The 20,706-nt window shown below is 44.5% G+C and overlaps 1 protein-coding gene across 5 annotated transcripts in view; it reads left to right on the top strand.

Annotated features, from left to right (window-relative positions):
- Frmd4b (FERM domain containing 4B) overlaps positions 1-20,706 on the top strand; it is a 334,105-nt gene that overhangs the window by 197,593 nt on the left and 115,806 nt on the right. For all 5 annotated transcript variants that reach the window (XM_036181353.1, XM_036181356.1, XM_036181351.1 and 2 more), the window contains 3 exons: positions 7,163-7,228; positions 8,427-8,521; positions 15,596-15,688. In XM_036181353.1, coding sequence (XP_036037246.1) covers positions 7,163-7,228; positions 8,427-8,521; positions 15,596-15,688 — 254 coding nt within the window. The remainder of the gene's footprint in view (positions 1-7,162; positions 7,229-8,426; positions 8,522-15,595; positions 15,689-20,706) is intronic.

The following is a 20,706-nucleotide window of genomic DNA, read 5'->3' as shown; positions in this document are numbered from 1 at the left end:
GGAGGCAGAGTTCAGAGTCTCGTTTCCAGGTCTGGCATTAATGACTTGTGTAGCTTTGGGTGAATCTAACCTTATTTCCCCTATCGCAAACCAATGGCTGTTAATAGATGCTCTCCCTACTCTATTGGTCAACTCCGTGGTTCTAAGTCTTCCTGTGGAGGTATTTTCACCTTAGACGTGACTGAGTTTCCCTGACTACTTCATGGTGCTCTTTCCATTTCTACCTGCTTGAGTAATCCTTTGGTAGTGGTCTTCACAGGCAGCCGTTCCCATGTTCACCAGTGTCTGCCGGATGCAGGACCATGTGCAGTGCTGTGTGACTAAGAGTTGGGGTCCTCAGCTGAGCTCTTGTTCCATTGTTTATGAGTCTTGTGAATCATGGGGCTTTGCCTTCAGTTTCCCTCATGATGTTGGAGCGCACTTGCCTCAGGGACAGTGGGTGCCTGTGAGCAGTGCCGTTAGTTTGCCATTAAAGTGCCCTGGTTATACAGATGTGCTGGAGGTGAACAGGAACCCATGGTCCTTTCTCTTCCTTTATTTCTATCAGCTCTGCACAATTTTTCTGTCACATGCTTTTTAACTGGCTTGCTAACTTACCCCGCCATAGATCTTCTCTAAAATGAGTATGTATAAGATTACAGAAGAGTTTACCTGTTTACACGAATAGAGTATGCCCTGGTGTTGACTGCTACCTTGACACAGCCTAAAAGCATCTGTGAGAAAAGTCTCAGTTGAGGAACTGCCTTTACCAGGTTGGTCTGTAGACACGTCTATGATGTGTTGTCTGGAGAGCTAATTGCTCTAGGAGAATCCAGTCCACTGTGGTTCCCCTGGCCCATGGCTTTGGATAGAGCATCATGGTAGTGGGAGGCTGTGCTGGAGAAGCTTCTTTGCCTCATGAAAGCTAGGGGGCAGAGCAAAGGGCACATACAGGAAGGGGACAAGACAAGACCCAGCCTACAAGAACACTCCACTAGCACCTCTCTCCTCCAAGTAGGCTGCATCTGGTCTTTTAGCACCTCCAAACACTGCTATTACATGAATTCGTCAAAGGATTATTCCGTTCATCGAGTCAGAGTCCTTATGATCGAATGGTCTCTGGAAACATCCTTACTGATATTGGTGAAATTATTAAGGCCACTCCATGTAGTTAAAAGGGAGGTTTATTTTGTGGGGTAACTTACAAGTGAAGGGATAGGTAACAGGGTCTGGGAAAGGTGTGGCGCAGTCTGGCGGTGTTCTCTGGAGAACTCTGCTCGGTCTACCTCCAGTGTTCAGGGTCCAGGAACCAAGAGAGTGAGCGCATCTGGATCTCGGGTCTTCAGGGTCCTCTCTCGGCCCCGCCTTGTAGGCGTGACAGTTACTGAAGCCTCAATGGGGGTTGGAACTTCCACATCAAGGGTTCTGCCTCCTATCTTCCCGTCCCTAAAATGACAAGAGCAGACTTCTGTGCCCAGCTCTTTCCAGCAGGTGTGGGAAATCTCAACTGAAGCTCTCACACTTGCTAGGCAAGTGCTTTGCCAACTGAGCCTTCTACTCTCCAGGCCCTGGGTTTCCGTAATTAGCCAACACAAATTGTTGCCAAAGGCCAGACTCCAAAATGACGGCCCCCACAGTCTCCTCATCCTCTCAGGTGTGCCGTGGTGAGATGTTGAGGAGTAACCCTCAGGGAGACTGACATACGGAACGAACGGAGAGCGGCAGGCACTCCCCTGCATGGTGTGGTGAGAGATGATGAGGCCCGTGAAGGAGGGCAGGGCGAGAGCACACACTAGTATGTGTCTGTACTCTGAGCATCCTGTTCAGTATTCCCTGAATCCCTTCCTCTGCAGGATGGTGCTTCTGAGGGGATGTCATAGGGTTGATTTGATTGTCACTAGGAACAGAAAGGCCTGCCCTTGTCATTTACTTACGTTGGAGGTTGAAAAGTGAGAGATGTATTTGTTCATCAAAACAATGCTTATGAATAGATTTTAGCTGACAACAGAAACTAAGAGACACCATAACATTCAAATTGCAAGGGAGAGCTTCTTTGACAAGGGGAAGATTTGGGAACACAGGGTTTGATTTCCTCCATGGCAGTCTTTGACAATGCAGGGCACAGTATTGCGGTTTCTGGTTCACCCAAGTGTATGACCTGCAGGGAGTCATGTCAGATAAGTGAACAAACCTTGATTCAATAAAATTCCATGGCACCAGAATATATATCCTAGTACTGATGAAGGTCCTGCTGAGCACAGGGGAATTGCTCACAGGGATTAACCTGGATCATCAATGCAGACAGATTAGTAAATGTTTACTGGTATTGCCCACTTCTGGATAAGTCTGTGTGTAGTGGGTAGTCATTCCAGCTTTGATGTGGAAGTTCCAACCCACATGTGTGTCTTACTTGAGGAAGTAGAATTCAGTGTGGATAGGTTAGTAAGTGTCTATTGGTGTTGTGCACTTCTGGATAAGTCTGTGATCCACCGAGGAAGGAAACAGATCATTCTGAGACTCTCCGCAGCTTCGTAGAACCCAGACACGAGTTAACACACACCAGGAGAGGCATGAAAACCACCTGGAAAGACATTAGAGACTGACAGTGATTTCCAAACTTTCCCCTCAGCCCACCTGATTGCTCATGCCTCCTTCAGCTACCTGCAGGATTTTCTCCGCACACAGCAGTAACCCCACAGCAGCCAAGGTTCCAGATCCAGTTCCAGATTCCTTGGACTGAAGTTCTGACAGCCCCAGCTTGGGGCAGGTGGCCGTGGTTAGTTCAGTCAACTAAGATCAAGTTGTGTGTCACTACAAAGTGTGAAACATCAAAAAGACATTCATTGTTTAGTAGTCTAGAGTAATGCAGGGCTTGGGAGTTGGAGACAGAAAGATCAGCCTGAAGTCATCTTTGGCTACATAGGAACCAGAAGCCAGCCTGGGCTACAGGAGACTCAGTCTCATAATACTACCAATAATAATAATAATAATAATAATAATAATAATAATATGTGTTGAGAAAAAAAAAGTGTCGCTTGGTAGGAGGAAGGCCCAAAACAAATTGACATAGCAAGTGGATCCTTTGTTTGCTTGCTTGTTTGTTTGTTTGTTTGTTTGAGGGGGCTGTTTGTTTTTGAGACAGGATTTCTCTGTATAGCTCTGGCTATCCTAGAATTCACTATATAGACCAGGCTGGCCTTGAACTCACAGAGATCTGCCTGCCTCTGCTTCCTGAGTGCTGGGATTAAAGGTGTATGCCAATAGACACATTTTTAAAAGAGAGAAAAAAATGTAATTTGGATTATGGGCAACCTAGTGACTTGAAATATTGTGTGAGTTGTGACATTTTCTTTAATGGACTCTGTGTGTGTGTGTGTGTGTGTGTGTGTGTGTGTGTGTGTGTGTGTGTGTGTCTGTGTGTGTGTCTGTGTGTGTGTCTGTGTGTGTTTTCAAGAATTGTTTTACTTTCTGTAGGACACGCATCAAGTTAGTTCTAGGGTAGTGTTGCAAAAGTAAAATGATTTAAACCAACATATTTCTTCATCCATCCCACTCCCTCCCCCAATACAGATAACTTGAAAACAGATGATGGTGTTTGTTTGTCTGTCTGTCTGTCCCCTCTGTTTCTAATTGTTTCTGGGGTTTTATTTTATCATGTTAAGTTGTGTTTTCAGTTTAGTGCATTTTTGTTTTGTTTTGTTTTTGATATAAGGTCTCAAATTGGCTGTGTAGCCCAGGCTGTCTTTGAACTCCTGGGGTTTCTCCTGCTTCAGCCTCCTGAGTACTGTTAATATTACAACCATTCATCACTATGCCTGTGACTCAAGGCCTTGACCATGTTAGTCAAATCAGCCACTGGGCTCTACCTGATTACCTTGTTCACATTTTGACTTGGTTCTTTACTTTCCTGGGTAATTTTGAATGAATTATCCTAAAGTTTTGTAGCGGTGATGGGGGCGCTACCACCACCCACTCACCATGTCCAAGCAAGGGGCTGTGGATCAAAACACAGAGACAAGAGGCAGCAGGTCATTCGCCTCAGCAGAATGCTGGATGACATTTATTGAAGGAGGGAGGAGGCCTTAAATACAGGCTTACAGCACAATGGGAAAACCCAGGAGGGCAGAAGTTTGCTACCAATGTTCTACATTCTTGCATCTAAGCTGTTAACATCCAATATGCAGGATACACAAACACGGAACCTCCCGTAATCATTCAGGAAGGTGGAAACTGGCAGGGGATTAGCTTATCGAGGATATCAAGGTCTGCAAGCAAGGCAACAGCTACCCAAAACAGGGGCCAGGGACCTACAGAGTTTGTGTGTCAATTTCCTAGCATATAAAATGAGGATATTGTCATCTATTGCTATTTGCAGACCTTTAGCAGATAGGTGGTTGAAGCAGGTTCTCTTATATCCCAGGCTGGTCTCAAACTCTTACTGAGTCAAGGCTGGCCTTGAACTTCCGATTCTCCTGCTGCTGTCTTCCCAGTGCTGAGATCACAAGCATGTGCCACCATACCCAGTGTGTGAGGTACTGGTAAGCATACCCAGGGCTTCATGCATGCTAGGCAAACACTCTCGACTCTCAGCTGCATCTCCAGCTCCTTTGGAGGATCTCTAATGAGACCATATCATAACATGCATGCCCAGCTCAGTGACCAGAACTAGCAGCCCATCCATTTAGCCACCCTAGATGTGTATTTGGCCTTGCCGTTGCCTAGCTGAGAGAGTAATCTGTGACCACAAACTAAGCAAAGCTTGTCCACTCACCTCTTATCACCAGTTCTTTGGTTTCTTTGGGCCATGTGTCAATAACCCCATGGTCTGACCTGTTAAGCTGGTTCACTGGTGCTTAAAACAGAGTTCAATCAAAACTCTGAGTGCAGAAAATATTTTTTTGCATTGAAAACAGGTTGCTTATACCCACCCCTGAGCCTCTGTTGCTTCATCTATTCAATATGAATAATAATAGTCATCCTGGAACGCACCATTATAGCTCATAGGTAATGTATATAAGATGCCTAGGGCAATGTGTTGTTCAGTAAGGGAGTCTATCTTTTTTTTTTTTTTTTTTTTTTTTGAGATAGGATCTCACTATGTTTCTCAGGCTGGTCTCAAACTCCTGCACTCTAGTTATCTGCTCATCTATATCTAGGTGTAGCTAGAACCTCAAGCATGTACCACTAAACTCATTTTTATTAATTAATTTATTTGTTTTGAGCTTTTGAAGTAATGTTTCATGTAGCTCAGGATGGTCTTAAATTCATTATGTAGCCAGGACTGATCTCGAACACCTGATTCTCCTGCCTCCACTTCCCAAGCAGTGGGATTACAGGTGTGCACCATCACATCCAACTCAATTTTTCCCTTCAATTGGGTTCACAGATGTCTGAATTTTGAACAGTATCTTAAAGGGAAAAAATGTCCCAGCTTCTCAAATGTGAGCCAACAAGTCCATGTTTGTGGCCAAAATTAGACATACAGACTTCGCCGAGCTGTTGCTCTTATCAAGAAGATGCTGGGGACAGCCTAGATATCTCTCAGAAGGAGCATTGTTAGCAATAAACGGTCCTATGTCACAGAACAGTGAAACAAAATAAATCCCTATGGGGAAATTTTCCAAGAAATATCAGTGAAAAACACCAAAGGCAAAGCCATGAGTACAGGTTGGTCACATTTGAATTGAAAGTTTATGTGAGTGTGATACACGTACACACATATGCATTACATGGATGGATGGTTTCACACACAAAAATAGTGAGTGCTTCATTTGGATAAGTCTGTGTAACAAAACTATACACACACACACACACATATATAATATATGTTTTTGTTTTATTGGGGGGGTTGTTTATTTAGGGTTTCTCTGTGTTTCCTTGGCTATCCTAGAACTCGATTCATAGACCATAGACCTTGAATCCAGAGAGATCTACCTGCTTCTGCCTCCTGATCGCTGGGATTAATGGCATGCACCACCACTGTCCAGCAGTAACATAACAATATTAAATATATTTAATAAAAATATAAATATAGAAGTATAAGCCGGGGCTAGGAATGTTGCTTAGTGGTAGAGCATATGCCTATCCTATGTGAGGTTCTGAGTTCAGTCTCAGCACTGCACCAAGAGACGGGGAGAAAAGCATAGATAAAGTGGGAGCAACTTATCTATGGGTACTTCCATCTGTAATCCCACTGCCCAGGATGCTTACTTAGGCTGTGAGGTTTCAAGTTTGGGGCCTAGACTATACAGCAAGACCCTGTCTCAAAAAGAAAGAAAATATCTGTAAATGTTCACATCAAAATTGTACATAAAGGTGGCCTTCAAGATGCCCCTCAAAGGGACAGGATGGTGACATCTACAGATGGGATGGTTTAGAGTGTGAGTTTATCAAGGGAAAGGTGGGTGGTTTACAACTGGCATTTCCCAGCACTGCAGTTTTAATTTTTTTTTTTTAAATTACATATTGAAAACTGATATGTCAAACTGTCAACCGTACATCTCAACTGCTAACTATAGATGGTGATCTATTAAAAGGGGCAAAGAGTTCAAAAGTTGAGGCCTTTGCATTTGAACTTCAGTCTCACGCTTTCCTCCTTGTATTGTGTAAGTTTTGCATTTACAAGAGTGCAGCCTTGATGAACAGTGTTTCCATTGGTGAAATGTCACCATGACTCAAGGAAACATTTGCTTTCTTCTGGGAGACCTGCTTCTCTACACTTGACCTTGTGCCCTGTGTGAACTTGGCCTACTATATGGGCATTAGTTGTGTTATTGTTAGTCTTGTTCCCCTCATACATTAAGTGGTCTTCACTTTTCATCTTTTTCTTACTTTAAAGTCATGTGACTGCTCCCAGGCACGCCAACCCTTTGACACTGTGACATGCCATTGTCATCCCCAAAGTCTGCATTCAGGAACTGCATAGTCTAGTTATTTTTTTAAAATTCTCATAATGTCTCAAGTAAGTGTGACTTGTGTTGGGCCTCTTTCAAAGCTGTCCTTAGCCTTACTCAGGTACAGACTGCAGTTCAGTCACACCCAAAAGCCCGCTGTAAGTCTGCTTCTGAGAGACCCACTGATGAGCTCACTGGAACATGGCGCATATATACGATTACACGAGTCTGCAGTGTGCCGACAGACCAGGCTCTGACATCATATCTCTCAAATCTTTTTGTCCCCACAGATGACAGAAGGCAGGCACTGTCAGGTGCACCTGCTGGATGACAGGAGACTGGAGCTGCTGGTTCAGGTAGGCATTGGGTCCTCAGGGGTACCCACTCCCTGCCCTCTTTGGAGCATGGTGGCCCGTGTCCAGGCTGCTCACCTAACTGTGCCTAGAACCCAATGCTTTAAAGTGACTGAAGGGGGAAGAGGTGGCTCTGAGGTCAGCAAACTTGGTCTGCTCATGAGTTATTGTAGCTTGGTCTTCCTGAAAGACTAAGTCTTCCTGAGTCAAGCTGGTTATGGATGAGTGGAAGCTCTTTGTAAAATGTGATGCTATGTGAGTTTTATCCACTTTTCTTGTTGACGATTTTCTTTCTATTTGCCCAACACCCTGGACCAAAGTTTTAAAAAACCTGTTGAATTCCTGTTGATATGGCTAGCCTAGATGCCTCTTAAAGACCAAACCTACTTTACCTTCTCGTTGAGCCTTGTCCTTTACCCACTGCACCCACACTGCAATTAAAATAAATAGGACAGGAGCTGGAGAGATGGTTCAGTGGGTCAGAGTACTTGCTGCCCTTGTAGAAGATCCAGGTTCGATTCCCAGCATCCACATGGTGGCTCACAACCCCCCAAAACTCCAGTTCTGACCTCCACAGGTGCCAAGCATGTGGCAGTGTTCAAGCATACATGTAGAAAAAACAACACACACAAGGTAAAATGAGTAAGTCATTTGAAAGAATTAGAGGACTAGCATGCAGCACAGTAGTTTTACCAACTTTAAATCCAGGTTTCTACCTACTTTTCTCCTTCCTGCCCCTTCTCTCCTATCCTGTCGTCTTTCTCCTCCCTTTCTTCCTGGCTTCCTTTCCTTGTCCCTCCCTCCCCATTTCATCTCCTCCAACAGCAGCATCCAGACTTCAGACCATCACCACATAGTCCTGACTGTTAGGCTCAGGGTTCCAAAAGGAGCCATTCAGGCTGCTGCCCAGTGGTAACCCCGCTTCCCCAGTCCCTGCAAGACCAACATCAGCCATCAGTTGGATGCTCTGGCAGATTCCAAACCACACTTCTTCTCTCCAAGCCCATAGTGTCCCCAAAGCTCGTAGATAGTTCCTTCTCGAACTGGGTTCTCAGAACTTAGTGGTAACAACGGCGTGAAGAATGGTTAAGAAATCCCACAAGCAAGCAAAGGCTGCTTTTGATGGTTGGGGGGGCAAATGTGATAGCAATGGGAGAGGCAGGCAAACAAACGGCTACTGATCAGATTTGTGTTTTAACAGCCCAAGCTTTTATCACGAGAGCTGCTGGACCTTGTGGCATCGCATTTCAACCTGAAAGAGAAGGAGTACTTTGGAATAACGTTTATAGATGACACGTGAGTGTTCTGGTTTTTTATGTCTTTGCCTTTTGCTTGCCCAGTGCACTTGCTGATTCTCATGGTTAGCAGCAAGGGAGAAAGTAGTTGTATCCTGTTTAGCTGTAAGTGTCTCAGTATGGATTTTTTTTTTCCAACAAGTCATAAAGGAAGAAGAAAAGGAACACGAAGTACTTAAAAGTCTTGCAAATATCGCCAGGTATGGTGGCAAATGCCTGTCATCTCAGCACTAGGAAGTAGAGGCAGGATGAAGAGTGTAAGTTCTAGACCACCTGGTCTACAGAATGAGCTCCAGGCAAGCCAGGGCTGTGAAGCAGGATAATGAAAAAACAAAAACAAAAACCTCAGAATGTGTTTATAAATGTGTTAATGAGTTTGAGTCTATGTGACTGGTCTTTGAATGGGTGGTCATGTTCCCCCACTCACTCATATGTCAGAGATGGAAACACTAGGTTGTCATTCACATGAGGATCGTGAAGCTAGTTTAATGTTTTGGTGTGGTGAAGCTAGTTTAATGTTTTGGTGTTAATCGTTAGGAAGTTTAAAGCCCAATTTGTGACTGGCTTTAAAGATATATACAGTTGAGTACGGAATTAGCTTTTACCACGCTCTAAGTCTCTTTCATGTTGTCCTGGAAGTTGTTTGTTTATTGTCCATCTATTTCCATTCTTTATGTTAACAAGTTGTGTGTGGGGTGGGGGGACGATACAACACAACACGACTGTTTTATGTCAACCTAATTTGTCTATATTATATGTGGTCTGATATGTTATGAGAGGAATCCTTCCCTTTTCTGAAGACATTTTCCAAAGAGTTCAAGAAAATGTGTTCCAGACACAAAATATGCTGGCCAACCACCACGTTCTTTCCATAACTCTCTCAATGTAAGTGGTTTTTCAGTTGTTCAGTGAAACCAGGAAGAAAATAACCTCAAGAATGAGTTAGTTTGTGTTTAACACCTTGTACCCACTAATGATTTCTCACTCAGGGCCTTCACAAAGTCTAAACAAAACCCTCAACTCAGGCTGCTAAAACCTAGATATTTGTTTAGAGATGTACAACCCTCCTCCCACACACCCCCCCCCAAAAAAAAACTTATAGCAGACTCAGAATGTTTTCTGAAGATGATTCACCCAAAGAGGGGGAGGGGGGCACACACGCAGTGGGCATCACCCTCATACTCTTGATTCACCCAATAGCTGGTGGAGAGGCGGTTGATCATCTGCCCTCTGCTGGATAAAGGAGGAAATGCATGTGTCCATTTTCCACAATACTAGCCAGAAAGCCACAGCAGTTCACAAGAATCAGTGGGTAAATGGCCACACAGGCAGAACCTGTGTGTGAATGAAAGTATATAAGACCTATGGTCACAAATACATCATAACTGAATGATATGCTATGAACTGTAATTTCTACGAGCACTGTCATTTAGAAGGAGATCATATCAAGATGAAGCTAAAGGCCTGAAAACTGGCGCCATGCTTTTGTTTCGCAAATGTTTGCTGAGTGGCTACCAGATGGTATTCTAGGTGCTGGGGAATCATCTTTGAGCAACACAGTTAAGATTCCCTGCTTGCAAGGGTTAAAATTGCAGTGCTTGTGGTCTAGTTTAGCAAGCAAAGAGTTGATGAGAAGATACCAGAGACTATAAGCTCACTGAGATCGTATGAAGGCCATATGGGGGAAAGCTGGAGGGCAGTTCTAGACAGAGTGGGCCAGGATGGTGTCTGGAAGACAGCATGCACGGAACACCAAGAACCGGCTCTGCCAACAAAAAAGTCTAAAGATGGAGCCCAGTTTTACTTTTGTGTTTTGTTTTAATATGATGTTTGTTTGTTTGAGGTGGAGCCTCAGGTAGTCCAAGCTGGCCTTGAACTCCCGACCCTACTGCCTCTACCTCCGTGTTGGGGTTATAGGTATGTGCCACCATGCTTGACTTGGTTTAGTTTTTAAGAAAGGCAGGGAAAGCCATGGTAGCCAGATTGCAGAAAGCAGGCAGGAAAAGGTCCAAGATTAGAGCTAAGTGTGAGATGGTGGAAATACCCAGAATCCTGTAGCTGTGTGATAGGACAGCACTATTGGATATTGCTGACACTCAGGCTCCACATCTATCACCTGCACAGAACTATGGTCCTTATATGGCAAATACCATATGAGGGGCCCAGAATAGGATGCTGGCATTCTGTATTTCAGGCATATTGAGTAAGACATTTGAGTCCAGAGCACAGGCACACATGCAAGAAAAGCCTTTCAGGGCCCTGGAATGCTGTCACAGAATTCTCTCTAGAACTGGGCCAGGCACACAGAATCCACAGAGGGATAAGGAGGTGGCAGTCTAGGCAAGCATTACTTGAAACAAACATACCGTGCTCTTGCTCAGTGTGAAGACACCAGCCTGAGGGTGGGTTCAGAGGTGAGCAGCAAAGGACAAGATCACAGGTGAGCCCTATGACTCACAGAGAGAGATGGCAGTGCCCAGGATTTAGTCAGCATTGGAAAGAAGGGAAGCCCCAAGCACAGTGCCTTGCCCAGACATTCTAACTTGCTTCAGAAAGAAAAGGAAAAGATCTGAGCATAGTGCTGCGTACCCATAATCCCAGCACCCAGAAGGTGTCCCACAAACTCTAGGCCAACCTAGGCCATATAGAAAACGCTATCTAGAAAGAAAAGGGCTGAGGAGAAGGCTCGCTGGGTAAGAACGTTTGCTGCACAGTCATGAGGACCTGAATTCTAATCCCTAGGATAGGATCCATGTAAAAAACTGGGTGTGGCCACATGCATCTGTAACTCTAGCACTGTGTAAGGAAGAGGAAGCTGATTGCTAGGACTTACTGACTGCCAGCCTAACTCCTGATTCAATAGCAACCCCACCACAGGGAGTAAGAGAGAAAGTTATAGAGTGAGACACCCACTGCTCTCTTCTGGCCTCTGCATAGTCATGTACAAAACACACAAACATGTGCAACACACACACACACACACACACACACACACACACATCAAAAAGAGAGGTGGGACAGCATGAATGACTTCCTTGGAGGACTTAGGCCACCATCTTTCTTGTCTACCATGGCATTTGTGGGATCCCTTCCATTACACTTCTGCCACAGAAGTCAAACCTTACAGCCTTCCCAGGAAGCTGGTATGCCCCAACTCCCCTACAGGTAACAAATGCCAGGCGGTGGTGGCACACACCTTTAATCCCAGCACTCGGGAGGCAGAGCCAGGTGGATCTCTGTGAGTTCGAGGCCAGCCTGGGCTACTAAGTGAGTTCCAGGAAAGGCACAAAGCTACACAGAGAAAGAGAAACCCTGTCTCGAAAAACTAAAAAAAAAAAAAAGAAAGAAAGAAAGGAAAGAAAGAAAGAAAGAACAGACAACACCTGATGTCTGAATTACAGCCAGCTGGGGAGGTGTCTTCTGTCTCCATCTGTGTTTATTCCCAGGAGTATGAGTTTGTCTTTTCTGGGAGAAGGAAGGTCTTGGCCATTTCCACCTTTCTGAGGAACAGGTCTGGAAACATGTTTATGTCCAAGGGTGTTTCTTCAGAAAGTCTTGGTCACAAACCTAGTTCTTTGTCTAGTAAATATTTTTGGAAGGTTTTTTTCCCCCCTCAGCACACTCCTCCGTGAAACCACCAAGTCGATCCCTCCCCGGGCACTGGCTGAGTTGCCTTTTCCAGCCCTGGTGCCACATCAGCCTTGAGGCTGTGGCAAACTCAACAGAGGAAGGCAAAGCTGAAACTAGCTACTATCTTTACCCCAGCTCATGGAGCCAAAAGAAAAACGGGAAAATAGACCGCAGTTACGTAAGGAAGGCAGCAATTCCTGACAGAGAGGGATGGAATTCCTGAGGCTGCACTTGCTGAGGCGTCCCAGCTCTGTGTGCAGGATGGTCTTCCACCTCTAGAGGGCAGTCTCAGCCCTCCTTCCCCACAAGGGGCCCTTCTTTAGCCATCCCTTCACCCATTTTGAAGAACTTTGCTGAGTGACCTTTGCTGATGCAGAAATAACAAAGAGACTTTACAACAGTTGCTTTGGATCTCTGTCCTTTCTGGTGGGCCTGAAACAATGGGACTTCCAGGGCACAGACTCTAGACCAAATAGAACCTGTGGCTTACAGTTATGAGTGCTTATCTTTGGTTTTTATTTTGTTTTATTTCGTTGTTGTTTGTTTGTTTGTTTGTTTTTAATTAATTAGATCTCATCATTATTGATGAAAAATTTAAAAACAGCAAGATGCAAATATTAAATGAACCTTATTATATCTTAGTATTTAGACATAGGTAATTTTCTTTCTTATTTTTCAGAAATTTTACTCTGAAATGAAATGAGAATGGCCTGACTACATGTAGAGGTCAAGGCCAGTTTTCCCAACACGGGGAGGCCAATCTCAATTATAGACAACAGAAATCTGCTTTCTAGGGCCAGAGTTAGAGCTTCAAGTTAGAGCTCTTGCCTAGTGTGGACAAAGATTCAATTCCCATGTTTTCAATTATGCCGCATTGTCTCTATAGCGAAAGAATAAAGGACATATGCACCTGTGATGGTGTGCTGCACACTCAGGAGGAGGAGACAGGAAGACTGCAGTGCCAGGCCAGGCTGGCTTCACAGGGAGAGTCTCTCCCAAAAGAAAAAAATGGGGAAGAGAAGGGAAGAGACGGACAGGAAGAGGAAATGGGAAGGGAAGAGGGGAGGAAGAGGTGGAAAGGAAGAGGAGATGGAAGGGGAAGAGGGAGGAGGAGGACAGGAAGAGGAAATGGAGAGGAGAGGGGGAGAACAGGAAGAGGAAATGGAAGGGGAAGAGGGGAGGGGAGGACAGGAAGAGGAAATGGAAAGGGAAGAGGAGAGGAAAAGGAGGAATTGTCAGTAGAGACTGAGGGACTTGGAGGCCAGCATGGGCTTTGATGTTTGACCACAGGTGCATTGATGGACAGCCTTGACCCTTCTGCCAAAAGCCAGGGGAATGACCCTAAGGGATGGGACAGATGTGTTTCACGAATTCCCAAGTAATGCAGGTTTTATCTGGCCTGATGGCCATAAGTCCTTCTATAGTCCAGCTTGAGCTTATTTCTAGACACACGGACTACCTGAGACCCAAGAGTTGACAAAAAGTATTTGCTCAATAAAGAGTGGCTGTTATCATTTATACTGTTGCTATTTGTACCCACTTTTCCTATCTGCTTGTTTCTAATTTTTAAAGAAGGTTAGGTGTATGCATGTTTTGCCTGCATGTATGTATGTGTGCCGTGTACATAGAGTGCCCATGGAGTACAGAAGAAGGCACTAGAATTCCCAGAACTGGAATCACAGATGATTGGTTATGAGCCACCATGTGGGTGCTGGGAACTGAACCCCAGGTCTTCTGTAAAAGCAGGCAATGTATTTTTCTGCTGAGCCATCTCTCCAGCCCCCTTTTTTATCTACTTATATTGGAATTTCCTTTAATTATTTATTCAAGGACCAAAATAGGCTGGAAAATGTTTTCTAGCTCATAACAGATTTTGCTGGAATTCAACATCCTCTTCCCAGCACCAGAAGCATGTTCTGAAACTGGATTTAGTGTAAGCATGTTGGAGCAGGCTTTAAGATGGATGGGGCCAGTTGAACAGCCTTGGAAATCATGTAAACAAACCACAGAGTGTCAAGCCAGAGAGGTCAAGGTCTTGAGAGAACTGTTTATACCTGTGAACTGGTGAGGCTCTGAAGTAAACAAATATTTAAACATCTGTAAGTCATGTGTCCACAGAAATAGCTCCAGAGAGTGCTGACCTGTGTGTGCACTGAAAATCGGCAGTGTTGTACCTGACTGGAATCTCCTTCCTTTTTCACTAAAATATGTCACATTTAACCTTTTATACAAATTTAAAGATCAATTTAGTGTTGTCCAGTGTCTTAACCTCCCAAAGCATTATCCAATTATTTATTCTCTCAGTTTTTCTTAAATATGTGCATGCAATATATATGAATTTCCATTGGTTAAGCTGGGCATTCCATTGGGCAAGCTGGGCATGGTAGAGCAAACCTGGGCTATAGCAAGGTTCTGTGTCTATAAACAAAAGGCAGTATAGGTAATATATTATACCTACTGTTATTCTCTTTATTAAAATTCTAAATTTATTTTTATTTATCTTATTTGAAACAAGGTCTCACTGAATAATCCTAGCAGGCTCAGTCTTGTATAGACCAAGCTAGCCTCTAACTCACAGAGATCCATTTGCTCCTACTCCTTCCCCGAGTGCTTGGATTAAAGGCATGTATCACCATGCCTAGAAATATTGCTGTTTTGGGGGTTTTTTGTTTTTTTGTTTGTTTGTTTGTTTGTTGTTTTGTTTTGGTTTGGTTTTGGTTTTAGGGGTTTTTGAGACAGGATTTCTCTGTGTAGCTTTTTGCTCCTTTCCTGGATCTCACTTTGTAGTTCCAGGCTGGCCTTGAACTCACACAGATCCTCCTGCCTCTGCCTCCTGAGTGCTGGGATTAAAGGTGTGTGCCCCTGGCTGCCTCTGCTGTTTTTTAATTTAAGGTTTTTGTTTGGTTGGTTGGTTGGTGGGTGGGTGGGTGGGTGGGTAGATTGGTTGTTTGGTTCGTTGGTTCTTTTTTTAAGAAAGTATTCTCTGTGTAACAGCTCTGGCTGTTCTGGAACTTACTTTGTAGACCAGTCTGCCCTTGAACTCAGAGATCTGCCTGCCTCTACCTCCCAAGTGCTAATTCTATGAAATTCTTCCAAGCAGTCTCTCCAGCTTGTTTTATGACTGCATTGTATTTCTCTGCACAGATTTATATTATTATGTTAACAATATCCTATAAATATTTGTGTTATTTCCAGGCTTTGGGCTATCAAAGTGAATGATTTGTATACATAGGTCATTTTTCAAATGTGCAAGTTCCTCTTGATAAGCTCTTCCAGTTGGAAATGCTAGCTCGGAAGTAGACAGGTTCAGTAAAATTGCTGAAGTGGCCTCACAGCCCGTAGTGTCCCATTTGGAATGTGAGCATGATTGTTTCCAGGCAGCTTTGCCAGCACTGTACATTGCTGATCTTTCCATGCCATCCTTTGCCTTTGCTTCTTCTCGCAGGGGTCAAGAGAACTGGCTGCAGCTAGACCACAGAGTTCTGGAACACGATTTGCCTAAGAAGCCTGGCCCAGCTATTCTGCATTTTGCTGTCAGGTATGTGTGGGCACACCCAGCATTTACCTCCTTTTTTGTTTATCTTATTTTTATTTTTCAACATTTCTAGTCATCAGAGACAGTGGATAAAAAGAGAAAAGACCCCATGAGAACATGACCATGTGAAGGAGATTGTCTACTGTCTTGGTCTCGGTTGCCATAGATACAGTATAGAGTTGTTTTCTTTGAAGATAAAGGAGGGAAGCATCTTGCTTTATTCCTCAAGATTCTTAGATTAAATATAAGGCTGAGTAACCTAAGAGATGTATTTTAATATTTAAGCCTTTTTTTTTATTCAATAAACTGTTATGATTCTCCAAATCTGAATCTGGCAAACATTTGCTGTTATACTTTATGTTGGGATAATGTGTTCTAGAGATGTGGAAACATTTGTGTTTTATACAATTCTACAGCTGAAATCACAGTTACAATGCCAAACAAATGCCCAGAGAAAGAATTACCCTCACAGCTCAGAGACCCGAATGGTTTTGTGCAGGGGACAGACAAGGATAACTCTCACAGCCCTTCCTTGACATGTTCTGTGAGCTCTGTTTGGAGAAATCCTTTCACAAGATCCCCAAACTGATACATTTAACCAAATCAGGGATTCTCAGAGCTGGCCCAGGAAAATATTTTAGCATTAACTACTACCAATCTAAGAGAAGTAGAATGCTTAAGACTAATCTTCTTGCCCTCTCCATAGCTTCAGATACAAAACATTACCACTGGAGCCCAAAGTCCCTCCTGAAGCAGCCCTGCCCCCACCTTCAATCTGATGAACAGCTCTACAACAAATTTGTATTGCCAGTTCATAGAGCTGATTCAGATGCCTCAGCCAGGAAAAGCACTTGCTGCCAAGGGTGACAGCCCGGGCTGGATAACTGGGACCTCCCCGTGGATAAAGAACACCTACTCCAACAGTTGTCCCTGACATCACTCCACATGCAGGCACAAACACACAAAAGAAATAAGTATAAACATCATTTTGGGGGCTGGAGAGATGGCTCAGAGGTTAAGAGCACCGGCTGCTCTTCCAGAGGTCCTGAGTTCAATTCCCAACAACCACATGGTGCTTCACAACCATCTGTAGTGAGATCTGGCGCCCTCTTCTGTATACATAATAAATAAAATAAATCTTTAAAAATCATTTTCAGCTAATTCAACCAGAATAATAGTCTAAGATCAAGTTTAATTTTAATGATGAAAGACGTGTCTCATTTTATACTATGATACAGGGGCCCCACCCCCACTCCTCTTCTACCCTGTCTTGGTTCCCCTCCTGTTCCCCTCCCCCTCCCTTCTTTCCCTGCTTTTCCTCCTCCTTACTATAACGTTGAGGCAAAGTAAGTTAGAATGAAATTTTACAAATACTATTGTTTGCTTACTTCATCTGCTCCACGAAATTCAGAAGCACAAAGATACTGACTGTATCTTACCCCTGTTTAAAATTGTGGTTCTTCCATGAATTAGCTACTGAGAGTTGCTGAGCCTTAGCTTGCACATAATGTGTTCATAGCCCTGAGAAGGGGAGGGGCTTGTTGGTGGTGGTGTTCATTTTCTCAATTTTTGATTCTCGGGGCTGGAGAGATGGCTCAGTAGTTAAGAGCACTGGCTGCTTTTCCAGAGGACCTGAGTTTGATTCCTAGCACCCACATCATGGCTTCAAACCATCCATAACTCCAGTTCCAGAGGATTTGATACCCTCTTCTGGCCTCCATGATACATGTGCAAGCAAAACACATAAAATTACATTTTTGGCTGGGTGGTGGTGGTGCACTCCTTTAATCCCACCCAGCACTCGGGAGGCAGAGGCAGGCAGATCTCTGTGAGTTTGAGGCCAGCCTAGGCTATAGAGCAAGTTTCAGGACAGGCACCAACGCTACACAGAGAAACCTTGTCTAGAAAAAACAATTTAAAAAATTACATTTTAGATTCTGAGATCTGCATTGGATTTTTTTTTTCCCTGCCCTTAACCCTATTTGTTATTGGGTGGTTTTTAATGGTGCTGGGGATTGAATCCAGGGTCTTGCCCATCCTAGGTCTATGCTCCACCACTGAGCTCCCAACCCCTCAGAACATCTATTAATGCCCAAGAAGGGGGGCACATACAGATGACTTATTTAAGTGTAAATAATAGCTGGAGAATTCCCATGGATCCTAAAGAAAACCTGGAGTTTACTGAAACCCAGTGATGTGAGGCTGGTGTGCCCAGAAACAGAGGAAAAGGAGGTACAGATGGAGGCAAGGAGAGAGCCACCTGTTAGTGGCTGAGCAGGGGTCAGAACAGTGAAGGGAAAATGGCTAGCTGCAAATGAGGTGTCTGTCCATTCAGAATGAAGTCATCACTGTGAACATGTCAAACTCAGACAACACAGAATGAGCTGTTCCTCTCCACCAGCCTTCAACCTCCAGCTCTCCTCTTAGCCTCCTACCTTAGAGGACGGGTTGTGTAGTGGCTTACTGTTTATATCTTACTAAGGAGAGAGAAAGTTCTGTTTCTTTAGTCTTACATACTTCAGCTATCCAGCCTCCTGCAAGCATGAGCTGTTCCTGGCTCTGTTAAAATCCGGCACCATCAGCACCTTCTACATTAATCTTTGGGCGCATGTGCCATGTTCCTGCTGTGTCACAGCTCAGCCAAAGCATTGTGTCTTTGGAGAATCTTAACGAGTATCATTTATTTAGTGACCACATTTGTGTGCCTGTTCTTTGACAGCTGCTGTGGTCTAGCGTGTGTCTGAAAATTCCAGAGCCCAGACGCCGCGCCGCCTCCCCTTCCCGGCTGTCTTTCACAAGGCCACGCTATCTTTTCCAGCAGGTTCCTGGGATTCCACAGCAGTTGCTGCTGGCTTGTTCCTGGGGCTTCAGCCCCTACTTAGCACGTTATCTCAAATGTCCTGTAACCACTTGGTGTCCACTTTCTCCTCTCTGCTAGCATATTTGAGACCCTTATCAGGGCTTTAATGGTTCATGTACTGCAGCCTCCCAACAAGACAGTGATATCATCATAGCCTTTATTATTCCAATCAAGTAGTTGTTGTTACTATGGTTAAAGAAATGGTAATACAGGGTAGAACTCTTTGAATCCTGAATGGACTTCACGGAGGTCACAGAATGGAGACCCCTAGTGCAGGGACAGCTAGGGAATGGCTTTTATCACACACACTTGTTTGTCAGAGGGTCTCACACCTCCAATTAGAGGACACGGAATTGTTAGTGACATTTCTGTCTGAGGAAAGAACCCATTAGGTTACCTGTGTTGACTAGAGAATGCAACCAGGGGATTCAAACTAGAATTACAAAAAAAAAAAAATTAAATAAAAAAGCCTAAGTATGATGATGCTCACTTGTAATCCCAGCTCCAGTGAGGCTTGTGTGGATCCCTGGGGCTTGCTGGCCAGCCAGCTGAGCCTGCTTAGTGAGCTCCAGATAGTGAGAGACTCTGTCTTGGCTCTGGATTGGGGACGGGGGGTATTACACACAAACACACACATACACACATACACACATACACACACACATACACACACACACACACACATACACAGTCACACAAGTGCAATCAAAGGTATTATTTGATTGATTTGATCTTTACACTATAACAATATCTGAAATTTCGGGGGCCCTTGATGCATGGACACTGGGTAATGTGCTGGGGTACAGGTATAGGGACCCTCATGCATAGACACCAGAAAATGTGCTAGAAGAGCACAGAAGCCCCTCATGTGCGGATACCAGGTGATATGCTGGGGTACAGAGTACAGGGACTCCTCATGCATAGAGAGCACCACCCCTCCATGGATGTCAGTGACATACCGGGATACAGAACACAGGGGCCCCTCATACAGGGACATCAGGTGATAGCGTAGTGTACAGCATACAGGGGCCCTTCATACTTGGCCATCTAGGTAATGAGTTAGCATGAAGTCAGAAAGGATCCCCTCTGGTGGCCACACATGGCCAGGATGCATATCACTGTTATTCTTAATGCAAACAATTGGAAATACCCAAATACTGACTCCAGAGATAGGGCAAGTAAGTTCTGTCATCTTACAGCAAGCTGTAAGGAGGTGAGAGCATGTGCTTCCAGAGGGAGAACTGGGGTCCAGCATATTTATATCGGGAAAAATTGTCAAACGGTGCACTAACTCTCCCCTTTAGAACCAAAGCTTCCACCTCACCCTCACCTTCCGGCCTGGGTTCTGCCTATGTGTCGTGGAAGATGGTTCTGCTGCTGAGCCCCTCTCTCTGTTCTCCCCCTGTGAATCACAACTTCATTAAGTCTCTGTTTTCAGGGAGGTCCTCATCTGCCTTGTCTCCTGGGCGCCTGCGTGATAAGGCAGGTTGTGTCTGAACAAAGCATGTATTTATGAGGGATGCTAATAGCTTCTTGAGAGAAGCTCAGCCTTTCCTTGTTAAGTTGGTACTTTTTAGATATATTTAAGGGTGGGGGAACCATCTGGAAGGAACTACACTGAGCCTCAAAGAAACATTTCTCATTTCCTTCTTTTTATTCGTTATTTATTGTTTCTGCTCTGGAGAGACAACCATGCATAAGGAAACATCTCTGCCATCTTCATCTGAAAGAGGACGGCCATTCCTTAGTCTCTTGCCGTGCCCAATCATTTGCAGTTACCCTGGGTCTGGTCATGTGCTGATGCTGGCGTCGCAGTGATAAATGGTGGTGATAGAATCCTGCTCTCACAGCCATTGGGGGAACATTGACACTAAAAAAGTGAGTGTGTAGGGTATTTTATGGAAGAGATTCTGGAAAAGGAAAATGCTTTCAAGATGGAGAGCAGGAAGTATTAGTGAAGCCAGGGCTGCTGTGTTAGAGTGGTCCAAGACTTCTAACCATAGAAGCTGTTATCAGCAAAGACCTGGAGATGAGTCAAGGAGGTATCAGATCTCTGGGGAGGTTCACACCAGGCCAGGAGACTAGCAAGTAATCAGGCCAGGCAGTGGGAGCATACCTGGTAGGGAGCTGTGTGTCTGGAGAGAACCCAAAGGAGGGAGTG

The sequence above is a fragment of the Onychomys torridus genome, chromosome 3 (genome assembly GCF_903995425.1).
Source record: "Onychomys torridus chromosome 3, mOncTor1.1, whole genome shotgun sequence".
NCBI classification, from domain to species: domain Eukaryota; kingdom Metazoa; phylum Chordata; class Mammalia; order Rodentia; family Cricetidae; genus Onychomys; species Onychomys torridus.
The sequence above is the reverse complement of the archived record's forward strand: the minus strand, read 5'-3'. Positions and strand labels throughout refer to the sequence as shown.